Below are 26,286 nucleotides of genomic sequence, written 5' to 3'. Positions count from 1 at the left end.
CATATTGATTGCCATTGACAATGTGAGACTCATCAGCAGTTTAATCCACTTTACTAAGGCGTTTGATGAAATAGATGATAAACAGCTTTTAAAAATAGCTTGACTAGTTTGCTGAAAGGGTTTGTACCCAGTGTACGTTACCTTACGAAAGTCTAATATCTATAAGTCAATGTTATTTCATCACAAGTTTTTTCCTTTTGCTATGGGGAGTCTCTAAGGTACAATTTCCAGTACATTAGATATGTGCTAAGAAAAATCCCCCATAGCAATGGGGAAGAAAAACCTCGTCTGTAGAAATAATGTTACAACTTCTGTGGCAAATATGTTTTGTCTTTCTTTTTCAAAGAGAGCATCTTCACTGAATCACTGAGCTAACCTAATGTAAGAGTCTAGTGGAGTCACAGCATATTTTTTTTGCGGGTTTGTTTGTTTTACTTCCAAAGCATAGGTACTTTTTACTTCAATTTAATGCATCACATGTCTACTTCTTATCCCCCTAGATGAGCTAAGTCTCACTAACAACTTAGGGCAAAGGCCAACTCTCTATTAGGCAACCTCATCCTTGAGAAGACTAAACCATTCCTACCAGAAAATGAAAGGAAAAAAAAAAAGATGCAAGAAACCAGAGCCCCATTTTTCAGATACTGTAAGCCAAATAGAAGAGGCATTATCGTTTCTTTTCAAGTTTCTGTTAATTAATCTGAAGGTGATAGTTTATTCTATAAGACCTGTTTGCATGTGAAGGAAATTGCTTCTTGTGGCTATGCTGCCAGTTGCAAGTGATCTTTCTTATGGGGTCTGGCCTCATGTCTGCATTGTTACTGGGCAAGGTCTGCAATTTGCCTGTTTTATGAGAGCTGTGAAGCTGCCTCACGTCCAGCAGAGATGGGATTGCAGAACACAGTTGTAACAACACTGCACCTCAAAAAACAAACAGCAAATGTACAAGTCATAATATAAAAGTTTTTGGAAAATAAATTCAAAAAATATTTTTCCAATATGATTCTGTTTCTCAAAATGTACATTTTAAAGAATGTATTTAAGTGACGCATTTCCAGTAGTTCTTTCTCAGCTAGATTATGCCATTCAGAAGACTGAGGAATATTGGTTTTGATTGTGTATGTTTTATCCAAGAGTTAGTCAAGTCATGAAACTTGGTTGTTCTTACCAGTGCTTCCTATAATAGCTAGCATCTGACCACTTCGAACTTTTAAATTCAGATTCTGGATTACTGACACATGAGAATTAGGACCTGAGTTCCAGGTCCATGGCATTTGCATCTGCGTGAGTTTCTCATACCACGGAATCTGGGATGCCGTGTTAACCTAATAAAGAAAGAAAGTCTCTTCAATTCATACGTTAAACTACTTAACATTAAATACTTTTGAAGTTGTTATAAATCAGAGAATATGTTAAAATAATATTGTTAATATTCAGAAATACAGACAAAAAATCTTTTTCGGACATGTATGGTTTTCATCCTTTGCTTCTTATTTCTGATAATCACTAAAACTATCTGTCCTTTACCTTACTTAGGTAGTTTATTGCTATTGTACATTTTTAATTTTTAATACAATTTGAAATGAATCAAAACTGAAAACCGTGAAGCTTACTTTAGATGCCACGTGGCACAAAAGTGAAAAATTTCACTGGCTTCCTGAAAGCTTCCTGAAATCCTCCTTATGTTTGTCATCCTCTCCTTGTCTCCTGCATGCTTGTTCTTGCCAGCAAAGGCTCCTGCTCCCTCAGTCCTGAGAGGAATAATTTAGCTCAAGACTGAGGGAAAACAGAGCCTAGAAATGGACCTCTTTTCCTGTATCATCCCCTAGTTTTACTAGATATATTTTACAACAGCATGGTTTAGCCTCGTGTTAGTACCGTAGCCAGGAGTGTGATTCTCCTTACAAAACTTCTGTATATTTGATTGTGCAATATTTGCATGAACATCAGCTTTATACTACTTTTGAGAGGGCTTGCTTAATGAAACAGGAGTTGTTGGATAAGTTCCCTGCTGAAGGGACCTACAGAAACCAGAACTTTTACCTGGTAGTTGAGTTCTTTGACCTCAAGAACATTTGATTTTCCACTGTATGTGAAATACAGGCTGTTATCTTCTTCAGAGCAAAAGATACTGTCCTGGGCCTTGGTCTGGAGAAATTATTAGGTTAGTTACAATAGTGAATTATAATAACTAAAGAGTTGTTAACATTTGAGTTCAGAAATGGAGAAACAGAAAGGGAAATATATTTTATGGCATGTAAAACAATACTTCTGATAAGTTACAGTGGTACAAAAGCATGAAGGGTTGAAATGAGTTATCTGTTAATCAGTGTGAAATGCAGTTTGTTCTAGAGGCATGTCAGAGGGCCAAATATGCTGTGCTGTGGTGGTCTATTAGCTTTCAGTTTAAATGGGTTTATTTTCAAAATGGAGACAAATGCCATGCTGCCATAAAGAGATTAGGTTGTATTTCTATTACTGAGGGAAAAAATGGATGACTACTGGAATGTTAATGACTACTGGATCAAAATGGTACATATTGAAATTCACATTTTATAGCAGCTAAAAATTAAGGTGTGCTTGGAAGTATGTTCATTATTTAATTAATCCATACTGCACCATAGTAACCTGAAGCAGCTAATTCACCATCACACGCACAGAGAAGATAATTTGCTAATGTCTATGCTTTCAAAGAGTAAATGGTATCTGCAAATAATGTCTGCTCAGTAAGAAAAAGTTAATCAGACAGGGAATTAATTTAACTAACCAAATTTTTAACCACCATCTTCACTGCAATCTCTGCTGAATAAACGTCTTGTAAAATAACAGGCAAAAGGCATGTTATCCTGAGTCAGCCATCGGAGATCAACCTAATTCCTGCATCCTTTGGCATTTCAGGGGATTAAAGCTCTTCCAGTGGCTCATAGTCTGGGTTTTCATTTCACCCAAGTTGTGTAACTCTCAGATTCACCTGAGGGCTGCTAGAAGAGCTTCATTTCCCCTGTTCCCTGTCTGGCGTCCTATGGCTGCCGGAGGTGTCTGGCAGATGGTGATCACAGCCTGTGCGCAATTCCTGCCTTCACAGCTAACAATGCTGACTAATTTCTTCAGTGCAGGCATGCAGCAGAAAGCAGCGTGACCCTAAGTGGTCTGAACAGCAGCGCTAAGGGGTCCCTCCCGCCGGTCTCACTCACCTCCTGTGCTGCCTGGCTCCAGCCACCGCCGTCCAGCGGGATGTTCTCGGGGGGTCCCTCCATGGTGGCAGTGCAGGGCCGTGCGCCCTGCGGTGGTCTGGCGATCGGCTTGTTGAGAAGCAGAGTGAGCCTTCTCCCCTTGCTTTTGAACTTGGCCCTTCCCAGGCCCCTTTGTTGCAGCACCCTGTCTCCTGGCACGCTGCGTCTCTGCGGCTGGTGTGACCCTGTGGACAGGGAAATACTCCCCTGCTCTGGGACAGTAACAGCTCGGGCTAAAGGTACATCAGATAGTGGGTTCTGCTAATTGCCTGTCAGTTGTTCTTAGGAAAAGAAAGCACCGAGAGCTGCTCTGTTTTCTTCTAGCTGCTTTCCCTGGGTGGTGAGGGCTGGGGGCAGCAAGTCGCTCCGGCCCAGAAGGAGCAGGGAGCTGCCCCTACCCGGTGGAGGCATGGTGGCAGCGTGAGGGAGGCAGCCCACGGGCCTGGCACTGGAAGATGTCGGGCAGAGAGCCCCCTGCCCTGGAGGAGGACGGCAGCGATGGGCGGGTGGGTGAGATGAAGGCTTCGGCACAGCCCCCCAACAGTATCAGTGTGCGGGGGGTCTCCTACACCGTCAGGTAGGACTGGGGAGGGTGGCAGGGGGAGCCCCCACCTGCTGGGAGCTGCCCTGACCTGGGGATGGAGGGGAGAGGGGCAGGGACAGGTGGGCTGCGGGCTTGGCTTTGGCCCCGTGAAGACTGGCGGCCATTTTAGGGCCACCTGCTGCACGGTGCTGGGCCGCCACCTCAGGGTGGGGTGGGTGGCTCGCAGGAGGCAGGGCAGGTCTCTTCTCCAGAGCCAGGAGTTTTTCTTCAAATGTATTTGAAGAAGATGCTGTAAAGTGGATTTCCCATGCTTGTGTGCTTCACGCAAAGCTTTTTACATCTTTGGTGTTTCTTCCTTTCTGATGTTTGTTTTCCAAGAGAGCGTGTTGGCCCCTGGTGGAATGTTCCTTTGTACCATAAAAAATGGACTCGGCAAATACTTAAAGATGTTTCATTTCACATAGAGAGTGGCCAGATTATGGGGATTTTAGGAAATTCTGGTAAGTTGTTCTTGTACCTTTAAACGTATAAAATCAGAGTTAATACTGGAGACTTCCGTGGTAGCCTGAATGTGACTGAGGTCTGTGCTTTAAATAATGAAATTGCAATTGCTTTTAACCCTTGCTTTGCGAAAACATGGCACTTGTTTTCAGAGTTCCATCTTCTAACTGGCAATTGTAACTTCAGTAAGATATTAGGTTACCTCTAAACCCAAATGGTCCACTATAAAGTGTGAATTTGTGTGAAATAAATGCTAATTCACACACACTTTCTAGGTTTCCATTTACTTCCCTATTTCTTTAACATTACTGAGGAAAAATGATTTCTTGTTTTCATGTCTTCATCCAAGTGAGGCTATCACACTTGAGATTGCAAAATTCATCTCATCATATGATTAATTTCTTTTGTTTGAAAGGATCTGGGAAAACAACACTTTTAGATGCAATATCAGGAAGACTGGGACATAAAGACAGTTTCTTTGGAGAAGTATATGTGAACGGCCGTCATCTGAAGAAGGAACAGTTTAGAGACTGCTTCTCTTATGTACCACAGGTTAATCTCCTCATTTGTTTCTGTATGCTGTACTTCCTCCTGTGTTAAAAAAAAAAAAAAAAGTGAAAGTTCCTATTGTAATGCACTATTGTACTCTGACTGCAATTTTGCAATTTCAGTAGTAAATTTAGTGTTAAACAGTTAATAAAATGCATGAGTGAAAAAAAGTGTGTGAGCAAAAGCAGTATCTTAATTCCTACTGAACTAACTCCTGCTTCCTTCATCTCTTTTTAGAATGATGCTTTGCTAAGCTTCCTCACCATACAAGAGTCTCTGACCTACACAGCTTTACTTGCTCTTCAGAAATGCTCCAACAGTGTCATCAAAAAGAAGGTCTGTATTCTATCATCTTCCACCAGAAATGCAGATATGACATCATGTAATGCTTTCACTGGCAGTTTTATGTTTAAGAGGTTTCTTAATCCTTATTCTGTGGCTGAGGAGAAATCCTTCTCCTGAGCCAGGAGTAGAACACAGACTCCTTGGTGCTCAGCACCTCCACAGGGAGCTTGTGGTGATGCCTTGAGGAACAGCCAATATGATGGGACAAAACTCTTCAGCCCAAAGCTGCAGCAGTTAACTGCTGCCCTAGGTGCTGCTATAATATAGCATATAGAGTTCAGCTCCTCTTTGGTATCTAGAAGACGTGCCTCTCTGGGGTGCCTGAGGCCATGTATGCTGGCGAGTCTCATGAACAGCAGAGATGACTTTGGCACTATTCTGGCTCCTTAGGTGCTCTCCCACTAACCAGGGCAGCCCTGAAAAGCGCTACTATGCTCCTTACAAGCTACCTTCTTCATAAAACAGGCGTGTTTCTGATCTACTAGAGGGCTCTTTTTGTCCTCTGTTGAGAGTAAAGATCAGATGTGCCCGATCAAAGGCGCTAGCTTTCTGTCTTCTCTCTTCACCTATTTTCCATTCAGTATTTCGTACGGCCCCCAAATTGATTTGCCTTTCTGCTCCCTTATTTTGGAAGCAAGACTAGTACATTATGTTTAATGGCATAACTTCTAGCACCACCTCCAAAATGCTTTTCTCCTAATGCCAACTGAAGCTAAAATTCTACTCATTTTAGAAGAAATAGAAATTAAAATGCATTTTAAACACTAATTGAAATACTGTTTTAAAAATAATCAAATTGAAATGAGGCCAAGTACCTTCCAACTAGAATGGATGAAAGTAGCATATTGGGAAAGTCTTAGCTTAAAATTATGCCTTTTTTCCTTTTTTTTTCCTTTTTTTTTTTTTCCCCTGAGTATCTGAGTTGGACAGTAATTAGTCTTTCTAAATTGTAATTATTTTTCAGGTAGATGCAGTTATGGCTGAGCTGAGTCTTAGCCACATTGCTGACAAAATAATTGGAAGCCATATTTTTGTAGGAATTTCTGGAGGTGAGAGGCGTCGTGTTTCAATTGCAGCCCAGCTATTACAAGATCCAAGTAAGTACCACTGCGTGGATTTTCAGAGTAAAGCAGAGCAGTGTCACTTTGTGCACCCGCTATGGACCTTCATAAACCACTTCAAAATACAAAAGCATTTTTGTTCTATAATTCAGCAAAAGCTAGTCTAGCAATAACGGAGAAGGATGAGCAGTAATTCAGGTCTGCCATTAATCTATTAGTTGGTCTTGGAAATCAGTGAATTTTAAAATCTTAGGGACTTGAACCTATGTTTAGACCTGAACTTATCCATTTTACTTTTTTCTGGGCTCCCTCTTCCCACGTATGAAATGTTGGTTGATGCGTTGATTGATGGTTTATTGAACCAGTTAGAGCTGTACATAAGCAAGCACTGAGTTTTTGTAGTGGGGTAGCTGTCATTGAACCATGTATGTGTGAGTGCCACGTACGTGTCAGAGTCAAAACAACAGTCAGCAAGTGAACTTTGCTCACTTGGAAAGTATACAAACAAAACAGAGTAAAATTGCTCAAGAGAATAATAGCCCTCATGTTGTATTTCCCTTGCTAAGAATCCAAATATTGATGCATGCCATGCTCTCTATGTGGTTGCAGTTTTACTGTAAAGAAAAACAAGTCAGATGAATGAAAAAGCAGAGTAGGAGAGTGAGTAGGAGGATTAGCCATGGGAAACAGCACTGTAAATTGCATCACTTTTAAGATGGTTTCTTAAAGGTGCTAGAATCTTGCAGAGCCGATGCATACCATCCATTTCTTAGACTCCAGAGTCCTTATAGCACTGCAGATGCACCAGGACTACACACCAGGCAGGAGGGAGAACTTAGATTCCATGGGTACTGTGTGCTAATGGTGATGCCTGGACAGTTCACTGGAAGTATTCATTGCTCACTAAGCTCATGTTACAGTAATTCTGTGTAAATAAACCTGTAAGTTCTCCTCCCTCCTCCTTAAACCCTAACTGAGGTTGAGTTGCCCTCTTCTGTACTTTATCTTATCTATGTGAAAACAATCAATTTGACTGTAACTATTACCTTTCGACGTGCAATAAAATGATAAAGAAAATGAAGTTAAAAAAACACCACTGCTCTCATTTATGGAATTATACATGCCGTATTTTAATATAACTCTTAATTTGTTCACAAATAATTCAATATGTATAAATATCTTTAATTAAGATGATAACTTCAGGTTAACTATGTCAGTTATATTTATATTTGTATACATGATGAATTTTATCATAGAAGCAAGTGTAGACATCAAATCTGTTTGAGTAATTTTCTGATTTCACCTGAACATAGAAAAAAGATTATGCTGTGATCTTGCTGTAGTTCTTTGTCCTTATTCCTAGTAGCTGAAACTGAACCACTGAAGCTAACTAAAGATGAAATATCAAGTCACAATAATAACTGTGCATGCTCTGCTTACACGTGGAACTTCACATGTAAAGTAATTTCCACAGTATTTGTCAAAATGTCTTGAAATGCAGAAGCCATAACATTTGCTCTCTGTTTGCCTGAGTTTTAATGCTATTTCTTGTCGTTTCACAGAGGTCATGCTACTTGATGAACCAACAACAGGGCTGGATTGCCTGACTGCAAACCAGATTGTCTCGCTGCTCTCAGAGCTTGCACACAAAGACAGGATTGTGATTATTACAATTCATCAGCCTCGCTCAGAACTCTTCAGGGTAAATTACATCTACTTGCTACTTTCTCTTTTACTAGCCTTTTTGTACTTAAGTTCTTTTCAGGATAAAAGGACAAGGTCCAGTATAGTTGCCTCAAAAAGCTCCTTTACTTCCTCCCTGTGTAAATACAGCCTTGTCTTTTTAACCTTGCAGTGCTGGCCTTCTGCCGCGTGCAGGGCGTGCTGGGACACACGCTGCTCTGTGCCAGTAGTGCAGAAGCTGACTGTGCACATGACATTTGTGATACGAAGCTACCCAAATAAAATACTGGGAGAAGCCATGTAAATCCCTCAGGTGTGCTGGCACTGTAAAAAGTAGCGCTTTATTAATATGTATTGATATTTTGGTAACACTTGCAGTTCAAGACAGAAGTGACAGTGGATTTAAAGTGGCCCTGGTGTCTTGGGAATATGGGCTGGCCACAGCTGGTGGGAACCCTGTCCTGGCAAACATACACCCAAATAACAGTGCTGTTGAAGTCCTTAAGTAATTCAGGATAATGTTCCCAAAATTTGGGGGATTGTGCAGGTAGAGGCTATTAAATGCCGAACGAGGTCAGTCAGTAAGTGAAGGTGCGGTTAGAAGTGAAGTCCACAGCTCTCACTCCTGTTTGTGGGTTACCTCTGTATGCTGCTGGCTCTGATTTGAGAAGCACTGGTTTTAAGAGCTTACAAATGTGTCATCTTGCATAACCATTAAGAGGAGTGAGGGAACGGACAAACTTCCTTTGACAGAAATATACTAAGGAAGTTTGAATGTGTCAAAACTACTTTTCCTGTCAAAGCATTTTTCTTACCAAGACAAAGCTGTACTCAAGAATTAATGTACTTCTTCTCAGTACGTGTTGCTACAATGCTAATTTGCCCCCACAGTTATTTGACAAAATAGCCATCATGAGCTTTGGAGAAATGGTTTTCTGTGGGAACCCTATGGAAATGATCACATTTTTTAGCAACTGTGGCTATTCGTGTCCTGAACAATCAAATCCTTTTGACTTCTATGGTAAGTTTATCTAAGTTGCTTTGGTAAGAATATGGGCTTTCTTTAAACAAACAAGTTGTTTTCTTCTCCAAGTTAAAGATCTTTTTCCGAAAGTGTGTTGAAAGTGTGTTTGAAATTTTCCCTGACCTTATAATTGTGCTCAGCTCAGAGGAGAGAGAGAGATGGGCCCATGGTCATCCATATGTCCACAGACAACATAAAAACAACACAAGTTTGCAGTAGGACTGAAAGACAGCAGAAAGGAGTTAACTACCAATAAAAAAGGAATCTCATCTTCATGAAACCTGTGAGCACCTGACAGCATCTCCCTATGGCTGTCCATTGGACGTAAGAATACCAGTTTCATCCCCAAACTGTGGAAAGTCTTGTGATCTCACAGACTTTTGTAATGCCAAGCAACTGAACACGGTTGTTACACGGAGGGAAGGGTAGAAAAAATACAGGATGACCAAAGGATGAATTTCTAGACATTCACTGTTTGAGATTTTAGAAAGTTTTGGGAGTTTCTAGTACTAGAGTGAACTACTGGAGCAGAAGGTATGGATGCTTCAGGAGGTAATGATAGCAAGCTATTTGCATACTCTTTTTTTTTTTTTTAACCAATTCAGGATCAAAAAAATGTCTGCAAGAGATTTTAAAAATGAGGCTTGGTTACACTGCAGGGCATCTGAGTACCTGATCGAGTGGAAAAATGTTTGAAGAACATGTAAACGTGTTTGTGTGTGTGTCTCTGCACATGTACGTGTGCGAGTGCTCATATATCTTATATAGTTTGTAGGCTGATTTCTAACAACACAGCTGAACAATAACCAGAGAATTTGACCAATCCAAAAAAACTGTGTTCAGAAACAGCACATTGAGAGGAGGCAGTGTTTTTCTATTGTCTAGGTGGCATCCTAACTAAATTCAGAGAGAAGAGAGGATGGTTGTTGACATGACGCTGGAATGGGATGAAGCTGAAAATACTGGTGTGACAGTGAGGATAATTTTGTCTTCATGAATTTGAATAGTCTTGAAATGCATAGATGATTTGAGATTTAGACCCACATTTAAAACAGCTTGGTAAAGAAAGTACTGCATTCTTCAAATGTCAACCTTTGAATGTGACAAGAAAAGGAAAAAATACAGTTTAGAGCAAAGAATCATCAGAATATTTAGTCTTTGGAAAATTGGTAGTTTATATTTTTTGTGTGATTTAATGATGTGAATGAAGGGACAGATTCTGATGTCATTTACACCAAAAGTAGAGGAAAATAAGATCTGATGTATTGAGCATGGATTATATTGTTGAAAAGTTGCACATTGTAAAAGTGCAAATGGATGATAGGCATTAGATATTTGGTCCAGAAGTGAAGTCTTCAGTTTATGCTTACCGTTGAATAAAATTATGCTAAATTCCAGCTTTCAGAACACCAGGAAGTATTCATAAGCTTAATTTGGGTTCTGAGGACAAATTAATACTCTTGGACAAGGGCTACAGATACCCTTTGCTGTTGTATTTTGAAGTTGAGCATAACACTAAAACTGAAATCTAAGGATGATACGAACCTTAAAAACAGGTAACTTAATACTGACATCTCAGCAGACATGGACAAATAATATAAAAACCTGAGAACAAGAGTCTGGTTTTTGAAATGTCAAATAAATCATTGCTATTATCATGTTAAGGAACATGTTTACTACATTTTTGCACTATTGTTGAATCCACATGACTTGTACAAATATCATGCATAAAGTTCCCATCTGCCAGGAAGAGTTGTTGGTGTCAGGAAATAGGTATCGATGGATTTATCAGAGAGGGACATTAATGCCATGAAGTATTCACATTTCATAAATAAATATTACTTGCTGCCATGGAACTTTTCTTTGGTTTTGCTGAGCCTGCAAGGGGGGGGACTTGGCCTGCACAACATCTTCTAACTTCATGTTAACGTGTAGAAAAGTGTGTGCAGAATGAGCTCAGACTACCTGAAAAATAAAGCTCCAGGGTTATGGAGGAGCAGGCAGAAGACAAGGGAGAATCAGGGAGCTGTATCAGAGTACTTACCTGAAAACCTGAGAGAGACGTGACCAGAAAGCCGTCTTTCCATCCACGTTATTGTTCACCCGCAGCTGGGGATCTGTCTTGCTCTCGGCAGCAGTAGTGCTTCACGGGTAGCACAGCCCTGTGCTGTGCAAGGAGAACACTAACGGTCTGACCAGCACCCCGCTAAGCCCTTGCGTTCCTAGACACAGAACCCAACACCTCAAGGGTCCTACAGGAGCCACAGAACGTGGAGATTTATTGTGGCTGCACATTCGTTTGTTCACACTGCTTCAAACAGAAGGGAGGAGTGAAATAAACTTCACCTCTTGCAAGAGGGGAATAGCTACTAATGGAAAGTGATGTATATATAGTAAAAATTTTGTAAATTTACAGTGGATCTGACTTCTGTGGACACCCGAAGCAAGGAACGTGAACTTGAAACCTACAGTAGGGTTCAGGTAATTACATCAGCCTACAAAAACTCGGAGATCTTTAGCAAAGTACTGGCAGCCATTGAAAGAACAAGGTGTATGAAAGATCGGCCACCTATACCATTCAAAAACAAAGACTCACCTGGTGCCTTTTCCAAATTATGGATTCTTTTCCGGTAAGACTTTTTGTTTTGTTTTTTAAAAGAATATTCCTTTGCTTTGTTTTCCTTACCTCTAATCTCTCAGGCTTTTTCTGTGTTTCTGTAAATGCACTTTCTTGGTATTTTGGTCTACCACTTCACTTGCCTATTTTTTTCATACTGCTTTTTTCAGGGACATATTGTGAGTAAGATTTCGTCAAAGCTAAATATCCTACCAACATGTGGTCAGTCATAGCTAACAAGTATTTTGTTATTGTTTTGTTTCATTTTCAGGAGGATAACAAGAAATTTCTCCAGAGATAAGATGGGCATCATCATGCGTCTCCTCCAGAATCTTCTGTTTGGCTTGTTTGTAGCGTTTTTCCTTCTTAGACTAAGGACTGACGTGGAGAAAGGAGCAGTGCAGGACCGTGTGGGGCTTATCTACCAGTGCGTGAGTGCCCCCCCCTACACAGGGCTGCTCAATGCTGTTGCCCTTTGTGAGTTTCTGTCCTCCGTTCTGTGCAGCAGCAGGTATTGCTGCTGCTATTTTGTAACTAGGAATAAGTATTTTTTGAAGATTAAAAGGATTGTTTAAGGGATCCGTACAGTTTTAGGTAATGTCAGAGTTGATGCAGAAGCATGAAATTCAAAAGTGAAGTCCCTGCAAGCTTCACTATGCAGAAAAAGATCAGTGCATCCGAGAAGCTCCAGGTTAACTGCACTTAAGGAAGGAATATGCTCTCATCCCTGCCTCTCCCTTTTTACAGCTGGCCTGTGTGTGGAGGTGCTGTTGTGAACTATGCAGGAACTTGCCCGCATGTAGCATTATGAAGGCAGGACAAAGTCTAGGTTTAAAATTTACCATCTTAAATAAGATCAAAGCCAAAGACACATGGTAAGGGTGGAAGTACAAACCAGCTTTGACAGCAAGCAAGGATAATTAGATTTAAGACTATTATGTGGTGATTATGTTTTTATTAGAGGGTGTTTCTCTTAGAGCTACCATAGATTAGTCACACAAAGACCAACAGTAGTTTTTATTTACAGCCCTAGAAACTGTTCTGCTCATGTAGGGAACGTACCCTGCTGTCATCACCTTGAGATCAGAGCACCTCAATAAATTATCCAGTGATGGCATCTTTTCCATGTCTTTAGTTTTTATATACAAAAAGGGAAGACTGGCCAGCAGTTTTCTGATAAATATGCAAAGTTGTTTCAGTGCATGAGATAACTTTTGCTAGAAACAAGTCTTGTTTCTTAATTCAATGGTGATTTAATTTATTTCTTGTATATTTAATTATATTTTATCCAGTTCCACCTTTACGTGCTATCAGTGACCAAGAAAGTAAAGATGGCTTGTATAAGAAGTGGCAAATGCTCTTAGCTTATATACTGCACTTCCTGCCCTTCAGTGTCATCAGCGCGGCAATCTTCAGCATCTTTATATACTGGTAAGCACTTGTTGCACCTGTTGGATTGTTGTTTTCGTTATTAATTTCAGTTCCCTTGTCAGCAATAGGCCTCCTGGTGTGGCTTCGTGCTGTTGTCTCTCAGAATCATTCAGATCATTACAGAGAAAGTTTAAGGAAAGATGATGCAATTTTAACTTCTCTTTTTCAGGCAGTGGTAAGACTAGGTGTACATTTCTAGTAGGAGGTGTTAAATAAGATCAGGGACTTGAGCAGCCCTTAAGACTTACGAGTCGTGCCAAAGGCCAGCTGAGTACTGCCGAGGTATTTGCAGGAAGGCTTGGTGTTGCAGGTAGGTCACACTTTGAAAATACACAGACAAAGATTTCCTTGAGTGTTTGGGATTTACCTACAGCATATGTTTGTGATGAGATCCAGAATCCTCTCTTCTACTCTCCAAAGAAAGGCACAAAAGCGGATTTCTGGTACCAAGAGAAAGGATTTGATAGTAAAAATTGCTTCCCCTGTACATTAATTTCCTCACATCATTGTGAAATATACCACAGAATTTGGTGATGAAATATTTTATCCTTTAATTGTTTCACCTGTCAGATAGGTCTGGCGTTCTTCATTCCTGTTCAATTAATTTCCCCTCTTCTGCTTGCTTATTCTGAATTTAATACAGTCCACGGTTGCTATAGTAAGGTAATAGCAAGGTAGTGAGGGACCCATTTCTATCCTTCAGTCTTTTTCTGAGTTGTTTTCCTCATTGTGAAAGGAGTGGTGTGTACTGCACTAGAGATTATTTTTGTTTTCAAGTGGCAGCTGATGTCTGCAAAATGAGTTTGGTGACTTCACGCCTGCTGGTTTCCCCTTTCACACCACGGAGCTTGAATCCAGTGGGCAGTAGCATTGGACTTGGTAGACTTGGCAGTGCTAGGCTAACGGTTGGACCTGGTGATCTTAGAGATCTTTCCCAACCTGAGTGATTCTGTGATGTTAATTAGACGACAGTCTCTAGTAAAGCATGTACCAACAACTGGCAGGCTTGGTGGTACATGAGCATGGTGCCCATGAGCATCACGAGCCTCTGTTTGTCACTTAATCCTTACCAGACAGGAAATTTGTATGGCCACAGACTTTCCCCTTGTGCTTTGGTAGCTTCAACCACAATCAACAGTAAAGCTCTTGGTTCTAGCTAGCAGGTAATATTTACTGCTGTTAGCCTTTGCGTGTCTTTGCTGTCTCGTAGTTGTTTGAAAGCCATCAGTAAGCGAAGTGTCAGAGTGACTTTGTAGTGCCCTTAGGCCTCTGAGGTCTGGCAGCTCCTGTGAAATTTTGAAGATTGGACCTGTGCAGGGCTAAACTTTTCTCAACAGGAGAGGCTTTGCTCTTTTGGAGAGGCTTTTATAGCCTCTGGTGTGTGCTCTTACAAGCCGTTTTGTCTCTGAGTTTGTGTATGCAGGCACATAGAGGCAGAACCGAACTCTTACCAGATCAGGCACGCGACAGGTCCGGCCAAGACCAAGTACAGCCACTTCTGTACGGCAGTCAACTTAACGCACTCTATTTGTGCATTTTCCCAGCTAAGGATGCCTCTGGGAAATGCTCCAACAGTGTATGTTATCCTACCATTCTATTGCTGTCATTTTCTCTTTTTTCTTTTCTTTTCATTTTGTTTTTCATCTGTTTCTACTCCTGCCCCAGATTTACTAGTCTGGCTCTGCATAGCTCATAGTGAGAAGTATTAGAGCACTTTAGAAAAGGTGATCCTTTAATGCTAGGACTTTTGGAGAGCTGTTCTTTCTGTACCAAGCTGTGATTAGAGGTTGCTAAATACCCGCTCGCTCAGTGAATGTTTAATACTTGAAGAGTCAATGTTCAGCCACCTATTTATAATAGAGATTATTTCAGTATTGCATGCAAAAAATGCTACAGAAAAAACTGTGAGAAAATTAATAGTTCTATTTTAAGATCATGGTTCAAGCATGGTGCATTATAAAAAAGACAGAGGGCCCTGAGCAACGAAGATGAAAGTAGTGTTGAATACCTGCTTGTTAGCTAAGCAGAGTATGCAGTACATACCTAGTATAAGGCAATTTTGGTATGAGGTGTTGTGAAAAAAAGAGTAATATGTCACCATATAATAAAAGGTTTTTGTCATCTGTCACATATGCTACAAGGCTGAATTAAGTTTGCCAAGCAATTGCTGGCTTTTCTTAGCTTTTTACTCTTTAGTACAAATTGGGCGTGGTGCTACGTTTCCTTAATTAATTGAGGGAAAAGCTAGGAACAGCGTGTTGGTTATTAAAGAGTGTAGAAGTCTGGAGGAAGTTGCATTTGGATGAATTACAAGGGTGGTGAATTCAGTTAGCTTTCCTTTTGATTAGGCTGAGCATATCCATATATCTGTTTTTAGGTTTGCATGCACAGTATCAGAAGTACAAAATTCCCTCCTAATTATCTGCATAAAGATGTTCTTTTCAGATGTGACTTACATAAATAACTTAAATGTATAGACTGTAAAGGTGGGCCAATTTTAGTTTAAATGATATTTAAAGCCATGGTGGTTATCCTGAAATAACACAAATTTCTCCTACAGTTACATCTTTATATACCCCTCTTTAATCTAGATGGAGAAAACCTAATGTGTCTGCACACAGGAAATTAAGTGGATGTCCTTCATGTTAAGGCTCCAAAGAAGACGCAAGGAGCTCAGGGATAAACGGTTCACGTAATGTGCTGTGATTGCAAAAATGAATAAAACCAAGAATAGTGGTTACATTTTAAGTCTAGTACCAAACCCGTGTTTTTAAAAATTTCTTCTGTTCATTTTTTGTACAGGACTGTAGGGTTGTATCCTGATGCTTCCAGATTTGGAATTTTCTTCGCTGTTGTCTTCGCATCTCATGTAATTGGTGAACTACTAACGCTTGTAATGCTTGGTGTGGTTCAAAACCCAAATATAGTCCAAAGTGGAGTGGTGTTGCTTAACTCAGCAGGTGTCGTAGCGGGAACAGGACTTGTAAGGTAGGAAAAAGTTTTATTTATGGTGTTATTATTAAAATAGTCTAGCTATAGAAGGGTTTCATGAACAATCTGTATTGCTTAACTGCAATAATGCACAGGTTGCGATGGAACAAGTACAGCTGTTACCTTCAGAGGAAGAACTACCTAATCATGTTAGACGTACTAAATACAAATGTACACAAAACAATAGCTTTAGATATCAGCAAATATGCTAAAATGTTTAATTTTTTCACTGTCTTATTTTGGAAATAAATCGAGGATTTATTCAATTCAAATCAATCAGCTCAGCTAAATTCTTTCAATAATGCCAACATGATTCCATGAAATGCTGTCTGTTTCAAAAAAAACCAAAAAACTGGACCTTTTAGTAACAGTATTTAGTCACAGGTACTAAATACTGGGAATTACAGTTTTAGAAAAAACAGAAAGCTGTTCTCAATTATCTTATTAGTATTCTTCTCCAGTTTAGTCGTTAAAATTTTCAGACACTTTTTTTTTCCTGTATAAAGTCAACTATATAAAAATATTAAATCAACGATTAGTTTTATAAATATGAAGCAACATTAACATTCGTTCGCTGCATCATTGTGCAAATACATGTTTTTGCATGGTAATTACATGAACTTTGATGCGTTTTCCCCTCTCATGTCAGTATTGAAACTATCATTTCTTTGAGAAACATCTCAGAATAAATGTATTATTGTGGAAAACAAAGGTGTGTTTCAGATGCCTAGAAAATATGATATGCTCAGCTGTGACCTTTCCAGTGACCATGAAATAAGCTTAACAATACGTCATTAGGTTGTCCTCAAGCTTAAGAGTCTTCACAAATCTGATAATGCTTTGTCTGTTCACAGTAGATCTCAGCTAACATTTGTTTATTAAATAAAACTAGGTTAATATCTAATTAATGTGGTCCTTACCTAATTTCAGGAAGATATACGTTTATAATAACAAGGCAGTTTATTCCTGCTACTGTAGTTTTTTAACTTTTAAAAGTAACTTTTTAAAAAGTATTAGAGTGGTTTCTAGCCTTACCTTACAGTGAAGACATTGCTAATCAATATTATGAATCTCTTTGATAATGAAAGCTCATACACAGTGAGAGATACTTAAAGTGGTATTGAAACTTGGGCTGTTTTTTTGCTGTTATTTAATTATAAAAAGTCTTGCGAACTTTTAGGTGCCAAAATTGCCCAGGCTTGTTGCATAATGTTATTTCAAAATGCTCATATTCTATTTTCTCTTCTTATTCTTCTTTGCTTTATTTTTGTATTATCATTATTATATCCCATGAATTGTTACAAGGCCTTTTTTAGTTTTGAAGATAGAATGAGGGGTGGTGGTTTCTTACTTTGGAACCAACACTTTTGTTTGTAGTGTTTATATTGCTTCTTGCCCTTTTCAGTTTATCACTGCAATATGAATACCAAAAACTTCACAGAATTATTTGTGACTGCCCATAAACAACTTAGGACAGAATGCTATGACACTGTACCAAAGGCAGAGACAACCTTTGTTGCTGTCGCCTCAGTTATCACTAGGACAGACTTTATGTTTGGAAACCCTTCATGTACATCCAAGAAGTCTTGCTGTAACAGGCTATGCCCAAAGTTAAGAGATTGTTTTCACTTGGGGCAGAACTGGCTCTTGGAATGTTAGCAAAAGACAATTTAACTTCTGTTTCTTATAGGACCATAGAAGAAATGCCAACGCCTTTTAAAATACTCAGTTATCTTACCTTTCAAAAATACAGCAGTGAAATTCTTGTAGTCAATGAATTTTATGGCTTAAGCTTCACCTGCGGTAAGTGTGCAATTAAAAGAATAAATCTTTAAGTCCATTGTAAATAATTTTAATGAGATGTCGAGGCTTATCTTCCTTCTGCAAACAATTAAAGTATCCTGATAATTTAAAGATTTAAACAACTTGTTAATTGTTAAAAAAAATAAAAATCAATGATTAGTAGAGGCTTACTATAACTCTGTATCTGCAAGCCAGAAAAATATTTGACTGCTTTTTTCAACTATTTCTCATTCTTTCAGTTTTTTATCTTTTTCTTCTTTATATGTTATTTTATTCCCCTTTGAGTTGATTTGGAAAGTAAACTTTGCAGCCTGCTATGTGCTTATCAGAACTATTACACATAGAATATCAACAGAATTACACAATACAGGATCAAATATTGGTGGAGGGCGCAGTACAGGTAACACCTGACCAGATTTTTCCTCTAATTCTAGTGAAGCTTCAGTTCAAATGTGTGTTACCACAGCAAATACTGAGCAGCTTAGATCTCTGTCAGATTATGCTTTGCAGTTTGTGAGCAAGATAACTGGCACAACATTAGAATCACGTTGGAGAGATTAGAAGGATGATGTGAATCCATCAACAGCAGTAAAACTTACAGCTATGGGCCTGCCCTAAGCTATTCGGGGCTGTGTATCCAGGTGTCTGTGCTGCTCTCCAAGCAGAGACGCATTCCATATTCTTTATCCACTCACTGTTCGTCATCTCTCTCTCCTGTTCCCTTCATTATAAGAGGGTAGGTGGCAACTGTTTGAATATGACCATGTGAACACCTGTTAGAAAATGACTCCGTGCCTTTGGTAGTGACCATCAGCAGCTGATGGTTAATGTGAGTGACGCAAGTCTGTCATCTTGGTTCTTGAGGCCCCCTCTAGACAACGTACCTGAAAAGCCAAAGATCTTGTACCTAGTATGAACAAAACAGAAAGCTCCTAGTGAACCCTTGTTCATTTCTTCAAAAAAAATATGGCATAGATTAACTGCAGAAACATATGGATTCTCTTACCCCCGAAGGGTGAGACCTATAGCTATGAGCAGTAGGTCATCATTAAAATAACGTTAAGGCTAGCTATATTAAATATAAGAGCTAGATACTGGAGCCTGAGTTTTAATTTTGCCGATTAACCTACTGAAGGAATTAATTTTTTCTTTTGACAGGGGGAGCCAACGGTTCCACTACAATTAATTCCGCATGTATATTCACCCATGGCATTCAGTTCATTGACAAAACCTTTCCTGGTGCATTGTCCCGGTTCACAATGGATTTCTTATTGCTCTATGCTTTTGTACCAGTACTTGCTGTTATAGCAATCCTGAGCTTCAAAATTAGAGAGAGAATTATTAGCAGGCAGTGAAAAAAGGTAGTAGATCTGACAATATGTAATTTAAAATTTTACATTCTTAATTTCATTACAGTTGAAGTCTTGATTTGCTGGATTTTAGATTTCAGAATTTAAATGACCATACATAGAAAAACACATTCTCTTGTTTGTTTCTAACTGGATGCTTTCCATCTTGAAAAACAAGCTTCTCTTAAGAGGGTGAATGGCTTCATGCTATTCCTTGTACCCCACTCCTAAATCAGCCGTATCAACAGTATTATATCTTTGGAAAGGCTTTTGAATTTAATTTAGTCTGCTGATGTTGTCATTTTTAGCAATATATGTCACTGGTGCTCTAATTCTTCCCCCAACTTCGTTGTTATTTTTGTTTTAACTATTACCAATAAGCCAAGGGGTATACTTGCTAGTAACTCTTTCTCCTAGAATTGTATTTAAAGTAGTATGCTTGGTTTTGATCCCATTTGGGCGATTTGTAGAAACACACTAACTAGTGTAAATAATGACAGAATCAAGAAATCATTTCACTTTAATCTTATGCATACTGTCCAACCATGCCACCGAGTACAATAATCTTTATGATCTTTAACAAACATAAAAGTTACCGAACGTGTTTTAGTTGTACAAATGATGGTAGATCACAGAAGACAGCTGTTATTTATATCTGTTCGTTCTTCTCATTATCAAGTTCTAAATCCCATCTTGGAAGCACTTTGTGAATTACTAGGAAAAAAAAGTTAATAAAGTATCAGTTTAACTAGGGAAAAAAATGTTGCCAATTTTTTGGAAGTGATGTAATTTTTATCTTTCTTTTGAATTTTTTCTTGTGTGTTCGCTAACATGTCAAAGAGTCTAATTTATCCAAATGATAAATAGAAGTAACTTCCCAAATGGAAAGACTAGCAGATGCTGAATTCCTAAGTTTTATAACTTACTTTTCTTGTTCAATGAAGAAATTATTTGTTGTGGGGGTGTAGCTAGTGATTACATCATACAGATAAGTATACTTTATCTTAAAATTCCATAAGAAAATAATTTCAGTTTTGAGATGATGCACATTTTAACAGAGTATGAAATCCTCAAGCTAATGCAACTTTTCCACTTAACTGTGAGGCCAAGATTTTTTTCTAATTATCTTTATATATAAATATCTTAAGTTACATCAGAAAAAGTAATCAGTGAACAAATATGTTACAAATAACTAGAAAGGGATGGAACAATACCAAATTAGTTTCTTTGCCATTTTTATGCCCATGTAGGGTTGTTCAGCAGGGAATATTCTTACAATCTGGTCTGCCAAGTGCCTGTCCAGGCATTTACTCTCTGACAATAAGTCTACAAGGCTTAGCTCTCAAAAGACGTCTGGCTTTAATCCAGATCTTGACTTGCGTATTCTCAAAAGGCTCAGCCCAGCTGATTATAGAGAGGAAGTCCATGAACAGAAAGTTGTATATAGTTTAGGCTAGCATTTCCCAAGTTTAGGCTGAATGTGAAGTAATTATGTTTCTACCACTAACCAAGTATCTGTCAAATTCATTAGAAAGAATTCCTAGCAGTTGAATATTTGACAGGAATGTCTTGTCTTGAATTCTGTGCAGAGGTATTAAAATGCTATACAGTGCCATAAATAATTCCTGGTGAAGCAAACTTTTGAATTTTAGACCAGATCAAAACTGGTTGAACTTCTATTTTGTTCTGCCAGTTTTTGTGGAACTGTTCTATTCAAATGATATGCATCCTATGATGCAAATGTATTTTTAAGCTTTGCTTTTGAATCATATATGCAAGGAACTAGGAAAAGATGCCTAGCATACTTTATCATGTAGTTTCATACTTTGGGTGTGAAAAAAATATTTGCATTTAATACACGTTTAGGGCAGAATCATTCAAAAAGTAAGTTGAGTAATTTGTTACCAATTATAAAATAGGTAGGACTGACTGCCGCCAGTCTTCATCTCTCTGAACAATTCTTCTCTCCCCACTTTTAAAAAATTTAAATTGTTAGTGTAACATTAAAATAATTAATTTTGCACATGTGAAACTGAAGATACCTTTAGCAGTTCATCAGTCAGGGTCAAAATCCATTTCTTTCCAGGATTTAGAAGCATTTCTTTTATATTGTTCAAGCTCCTAAAAGAGAAGCACAAATACATATTAATTTAATATCCTCATAACTGAAAGTGATGAGATACATTAGCCGTCTAATACTCTAAAGCATGTGCAAAAAACTCTTCACAGTAGGAAAAAATGTACTGTATGATTTTTAACAGAATTATACTACAGGTGCTGTACTTTTTACTACACTTGCAAGATGATGATACTCTAATGAGGTAATTGGTAGACCTAAGCATGTACTGCTTACAATAAGAAAAAAGGTCATTGTATCTTACTTTTATCAGAAGAATGTATTAACCATCTATTAACTACAACACAAAATAAATAACTAGGCTGGAATTTCTCACTGAGTTCAATTAACCCTAAGGATAATTTTGATATAGTGCTTCTATGACTTACCAAGTCCCTTCAGTATTAAGTCCTATGTTGTGGTAAACATCCCAGGAAGGTCTTCTAAGGAGTATTATGTGCTTTATGTGCAACTAAAAGAAGTTAGATGCACAGTCTGAAACTGAGTAGAAGGCCACATTTAACATTTGTTACTTGAATGGCTTCCAAAGATTTCCAAATTTAGACAGCACCATGATCTATGACGACACTAAATCTTGCCATGTAAATATACTGCTGTGAATAGGACTGAGTAGGCAAAAGCTCTTTTTTTTTTCAGTTGTTTCCATTACTTATTGAAGAATTCATGCAAATAGAGCAATATAGTAGGCTACTAAAAGCAAACACTTTAAGTAAGAGAAGTTAACAGCAGCTATTTTATCATCTTGTTCCTAAATTCACTTAAAAAACATGAACTCCTCTTCCCAACATGCTTTTAGCAGAAACAAAAGGTGGAGAATATTCATCCTTTTGGAAATTCACTCTAAAGCCAAACAGAGAGACAAAAGACATATTAAAATTCTCTGCCAAAGCAAAAAGTAAATCCAGTCTCCAAGAATCACAGAAAATAACATCTGTGTAATTATGGTTGTACAGGTACTGAAATAGCTTGGGATGACGATAAAGAAAATTTGGAGGTTGACAAAGAAAAAGGAAAAGAGCTGGACATGAACCAATGATTAATATAAATGCAGTGAAGACCCTCAAAAGTGGGCAAGTGTTTGTGATTACTGTTCTGTTTTTAATAGAATGGACTTAACAGACTGAGGTTTCTCTGTAGGTATACAGATACTACTGACAAAATTCACACCTGGTGACTTTAAAAGTAGTATTAATTATCAGTCCCAAGCACTGAGTGAGGACGAAAATGAAGGGCAGAGCAACAGAGAAATCGTTGTCTAGAAATTGCAAGGCAATTCCATTGAATTTTCTTTCAGGCAGTAATTTCAGCAGCTTCATCAGCAGTGCAAAACTTTCAGAGAACACCACAGCTTTATGAACAGGTAAGAGGATTTGTAATTAGCACATATCCTTCAAGATGCTTGCAAAAGTCTGGTTTTACGGTTACATAACTCACAAATGACTGATGTAGAACAAACTGTATCCAGTCTAAATCTAGGTAAGTTGCATTGTTGAATACAGCTCCAGTACTACTGAGTTGCTCCATCTGTAAGCCAGCCTTTACTCAGTATTTTCACTCCTTCATTATTAATATAAAGTATTTATGATCTTGGAATGTACTGAACTGTTGGCAAGCTTCCAACAGTTTGGTAGGTAGAGAATACTGCGATCATTTTAAGAAGCACACGTATCCTATTTATGCCAAGTAAATAATTCCAATTTAACAATTTTCTCAGATGCTACAGGAAGTGGTAGAAATGGACAATGAGGTTTTACACATAAAGACAATGCTGTAGGGTTGAGGTCTATAGGTGTTGCCCAAATAATTAGCCTTACAAATGTATCAAGTCTGACTAACCTGTTTCAAGAAAGCAGTAGATAATATAACAATTTATTTTGCTCTAATTTTAACTAGCTACAAGGCAATTTGATACAAAGGCAATTCAAAGCTGTAAAGTGCAAGGTATCAAAATCAGCATATATTAAAACTGTATAGCCGTTCCACTACATACAGAAGTACAGAAGAAAGTGATAAATATTTTAGAGACACAAAGTAAGATGACGTTCAATGAGAAATGAAAGCATAGAAACTAGAAGGACTATACAGGAAGAAACTTACTGAAAAGATGAAAAGAATCTTTAACAAAGTTAGTGATTCAGGGAAAAAAGTGCTGTCAGGAAAGGATACTTCCTTACTTGTGGTGTAAAACAGAAAGTAAAATAAATTTCTGTAGGTCAGCAATGTAAAAAACAAACACACAAAAACAACCAACCAACCAACAAACCTAATATATAACTTAAAGATCATTCCAGAGACAATTTTGACAAACCCTACCTTCCTGCTAGTGAAATCTCATATTATAAGCATAGGCAGACTTCTGAAATATACTGTAGCTATATAATCCGCTAAGAGATCTTCTCTCCAAACTAAAAGAACAGCCTGCAAAAAAATATATCTCCAAGTAAGCCAAAATGTTTAAAGATAGTATTAAGCTTCCTTTCTTTTCTGGGTACCAAGTGCAGGGCGCACAGATTGGCTTTACAGAAGCATTAACAATTGCAATTTAAATACGCCTTCAATGGGCTTTGAATGCTTTAAACATTACTAGTGTGCCAGCAACTTGTCCTGGGTGTCTCAACACTGGCATAAAGGGGATTTAAAACAAAAACAAAAAAAAACTTAAAGCTTCTGTACTGCTGTATTTCTATAAATTCTTCATCTGTCAACTGGGGAAGATCACACCTATCTCATAAAGGGATTGAGAAGAAAGACTTAACTGATGTTTGTGAGGCACTCAGATAAGATAACATTACTACACATTCTCAGAGAAAAAAAATTAATACTTTTGTGTTCATTGAAGTGTCTGAATGGCAGGTTGAGAAATAAGGTACACAAAGAATAAGGATGATGAAAAGAAATACTGAACAATTGAATTGAGACATCAGCAAAATAGTATATGATCATGTAATTAAAGACAATACCATAATGTCTACAAACAAGGAGCAAAAATTAAGATTGTAGGAAAAGCCTTAATTGTTGCATTTCCTCAGTTCTGAGGGACTGGCTTTTTGTGACTTTAACTTCCTTTTTTAAATGCTGTTTCTTACTGAATTTGCCCTCAATCTGGAACACAGGGAAAAGAAACAATACTGAAACAAGGATGAAAAATCTTAACCAACTAAACTTCAGTAGCAAGTTTAATAACAGTGCTCTAATAAGGCTATTAAACCAACATTAAAAAAAAAGCTTACGTTACCCATTTGGGCATGTTTTCATGTGAAAACAAGAAAGCTTATTTTTGGCAGCTGAGTATAACCTTACATAATTTTTTCTCCATGATATGAATCCTAGCACTTCTCTGGAGGAGACAAGATGCTCCTGATGCTAAGGTGAGTGTCGTACTGCTCTGCCCAGCACCACTGGCCTAACCAAGAAGGTTCATTGCACAGTATGAAGTCTTGTATTTTGCTTAAAGATTAAAGTAGCTTCCTGAAGCTCTGCAACATGGTCATAGCAGAGCACTATGTTGAAGAGATAGGGCTGGCTCTCATGTTGGCTAACACAGACCTGATCACAATCGGACTCTGATAGAGTCTAATTAGCCATGGCAGACCTGACACCAAAGACGATTTCCAGTTGTGAATGACCTGGTTCATTAGGCCATTCCTATTAGGGAAAAATAGGACTCTACTTCCTTGAAAGATGTCTTAGAATCATATTTTGTGAGCAACATAGCTGTTTTCAATCCAGAATCTTAAACCAAAAGCAAAACAAAACAGCAGTTGCATAAACTACAGACAGATAAATTTGATGTTTTCATGACTGATTAAAGGACTAGTGACAGAGTGTATTTTAACCTTATTCTATGTACAGTGAATTTCCTATTAGCAGGTTTTTTCCCTTCCCGTCTTAAGAATTTACAGCCCTGTTCTTGGAGATAGGTTGCCATTACTTCTTGTAAGCTAACACCAAATGGTACCAGGTATCTAATTCTTTTTTTTTTTTCTTTTGGGTATACTTACAGTGTTAGGCTTCAGCTAGAACTGGCATCAATCCCTAATGTCATATATTTGTGTAACAATGACCAGTTGGTACGAACTTTAGCCTTGCGTGACGCTGACTCCTTAAGTACCTGACTGGGAGGCTATCCAGTTCTCAGCTCAAGGTTAGCTTTATCATTTGTTTCCATGAATGAAGCTGCAGTTAAATGTCCAGATAAAAAAGGATTTCTATCCTTTATGCAAATTCCAAAGAGATCCTGGGTGTTATATTCACTCTCATAGCTGAACTCCAGAGAATAAAAAAAAAGTAAACATTTGCAAAAGCACTGTTTGACATGAATCATAAATCTGCAATTTCTATGTCTGTGGTGCAAGAAAAAAGAAAAGAATTTCCAGAAAAGAATTCTGGAAACACATAGCTGAATAAGAGAGATGTGCTCTGTCTTGAACAAAGGCACAGTGTAAAGGTAGCCTCAGAGTTTTTCAGAGCAAAAAGGTTTAGTAATAGTGTGGTATGTCTCATTGTTCACTTTGGAAAGTATTAAAAAAAACAAAATAATCTAAAGTCTAAAAGAAAACATTCCCGTGACTGGGTGCTGATAAGCTGAACTCTAATATCTACAGCCAGAAAGCATCTTGGATAAATACTTGCTGACAGCTAGTATGGGAGAGCGAGCCAGGTACTTTCCTGTTTCTATATTTATTTTTTTAAAATCTGTCTTCTAATTTTATACTCGATAATTTTACCTTTTACTCTGCTAGAGTGTATCCTTCTGAAAGCTGATTTTACATTAAGAATCATCGTAGCCAGCTCTGAAAAGGCACATTATTTCTTCACAAACCCTAGCTGCAGACAAACTCTTCAACCAGATTACAAACTTGGAAATCCCTGGAAATAGGACTATATTATCCAAACCACAAGGGTGCATTTTGAAACTGGCTGCATCCAGTGCTAAGACACTGAAAAGGTTCCTCACAAGTGGAAGGCAATAGAGAAACAGCCTTGATTTTATTGAACTTTGCATTGCCACAGTTATC

General features: G+C 38.2%; 2 protein-coding genes across 3 annotated transcripts in view; one reads left to right on the top strand and one right to left on the bottom strand.

Annotated features, from left to right (window-relative positions):
- LOC308192774 (ATP-binding cassette sub-family G member 8-like) overlaps positions 1-26,286 on the bottom strand; it is a 52,254-nt gene that overhangs the window by 9,848 nt on the left and 16,120 nt on the right. The window contains exons 13-14 of the mRNA XM_080586688.1: positions 2,044-2,148; positions 1,169-1,325 (exon numbers count right to left, since the gene is read on the bottom strand). Coding sequence (XP_080442814.1) covers positions 1,169-1,325; positions 2,044-2,148 — 262 coding nt within the window. The remainder of the gene's footprint in view (positions 1-1,168; positions 1,326-2,043; positions 2,149-26,286) is intronic.
- Positions 2,180-19,892, top strand: ABCG5 (ATP binding cassette subfamily G member 5). Of its 2 annotated transcripts, none has more exons than XM_080586683.1 (13): positions 2,180-3,810; positions 4,156-4,277; positions 4,694-4,830; positions 5,065-5,163; positions 6,137-6,269; positions 7,796-7,935; positions 8,808-8,937; positions 11,357-11,570; positions 11,829-12,034; positions 12,850-12,988; positions 15,791-15,976; positions 17,670-17,782; positions 18,941-19,892. In XM_080586683.1, exons 1-13 carry the CDS (start codon positions 3,689-3,691, stop codon positions 19,135-19,137), a joined length of 1,938 nt encoding a protein of 645 aa, XP_080442809.1. In that variant the 5' UTR covers positions 2,180-3,688; the 3' UTR covers positions 19,138-19,892. The 2 variants fall into 2 exon arrangements, with proteins under 2 accessions (XP_080442809.1, XP_080442810.1); XM_080586684.1 differs by having other exon boundaries at positions 2,182-3,472.

Source organism: Anser brachyrhynchus, assembly GCF_964034855.1.
Source record: "Anser brachyrhynchus genome assembly, chromosome: 3".
NCBI classification, from domain to species: domain Eukaryota; kingdom Metazoa; phylum Chordata; class Aves; order Anseriformes; family Anatidae; genus Anser; species Anser brachyrhynchus.
This window is presented reverse-complemented; position numbering and strand designations above follow the sequence as displayed.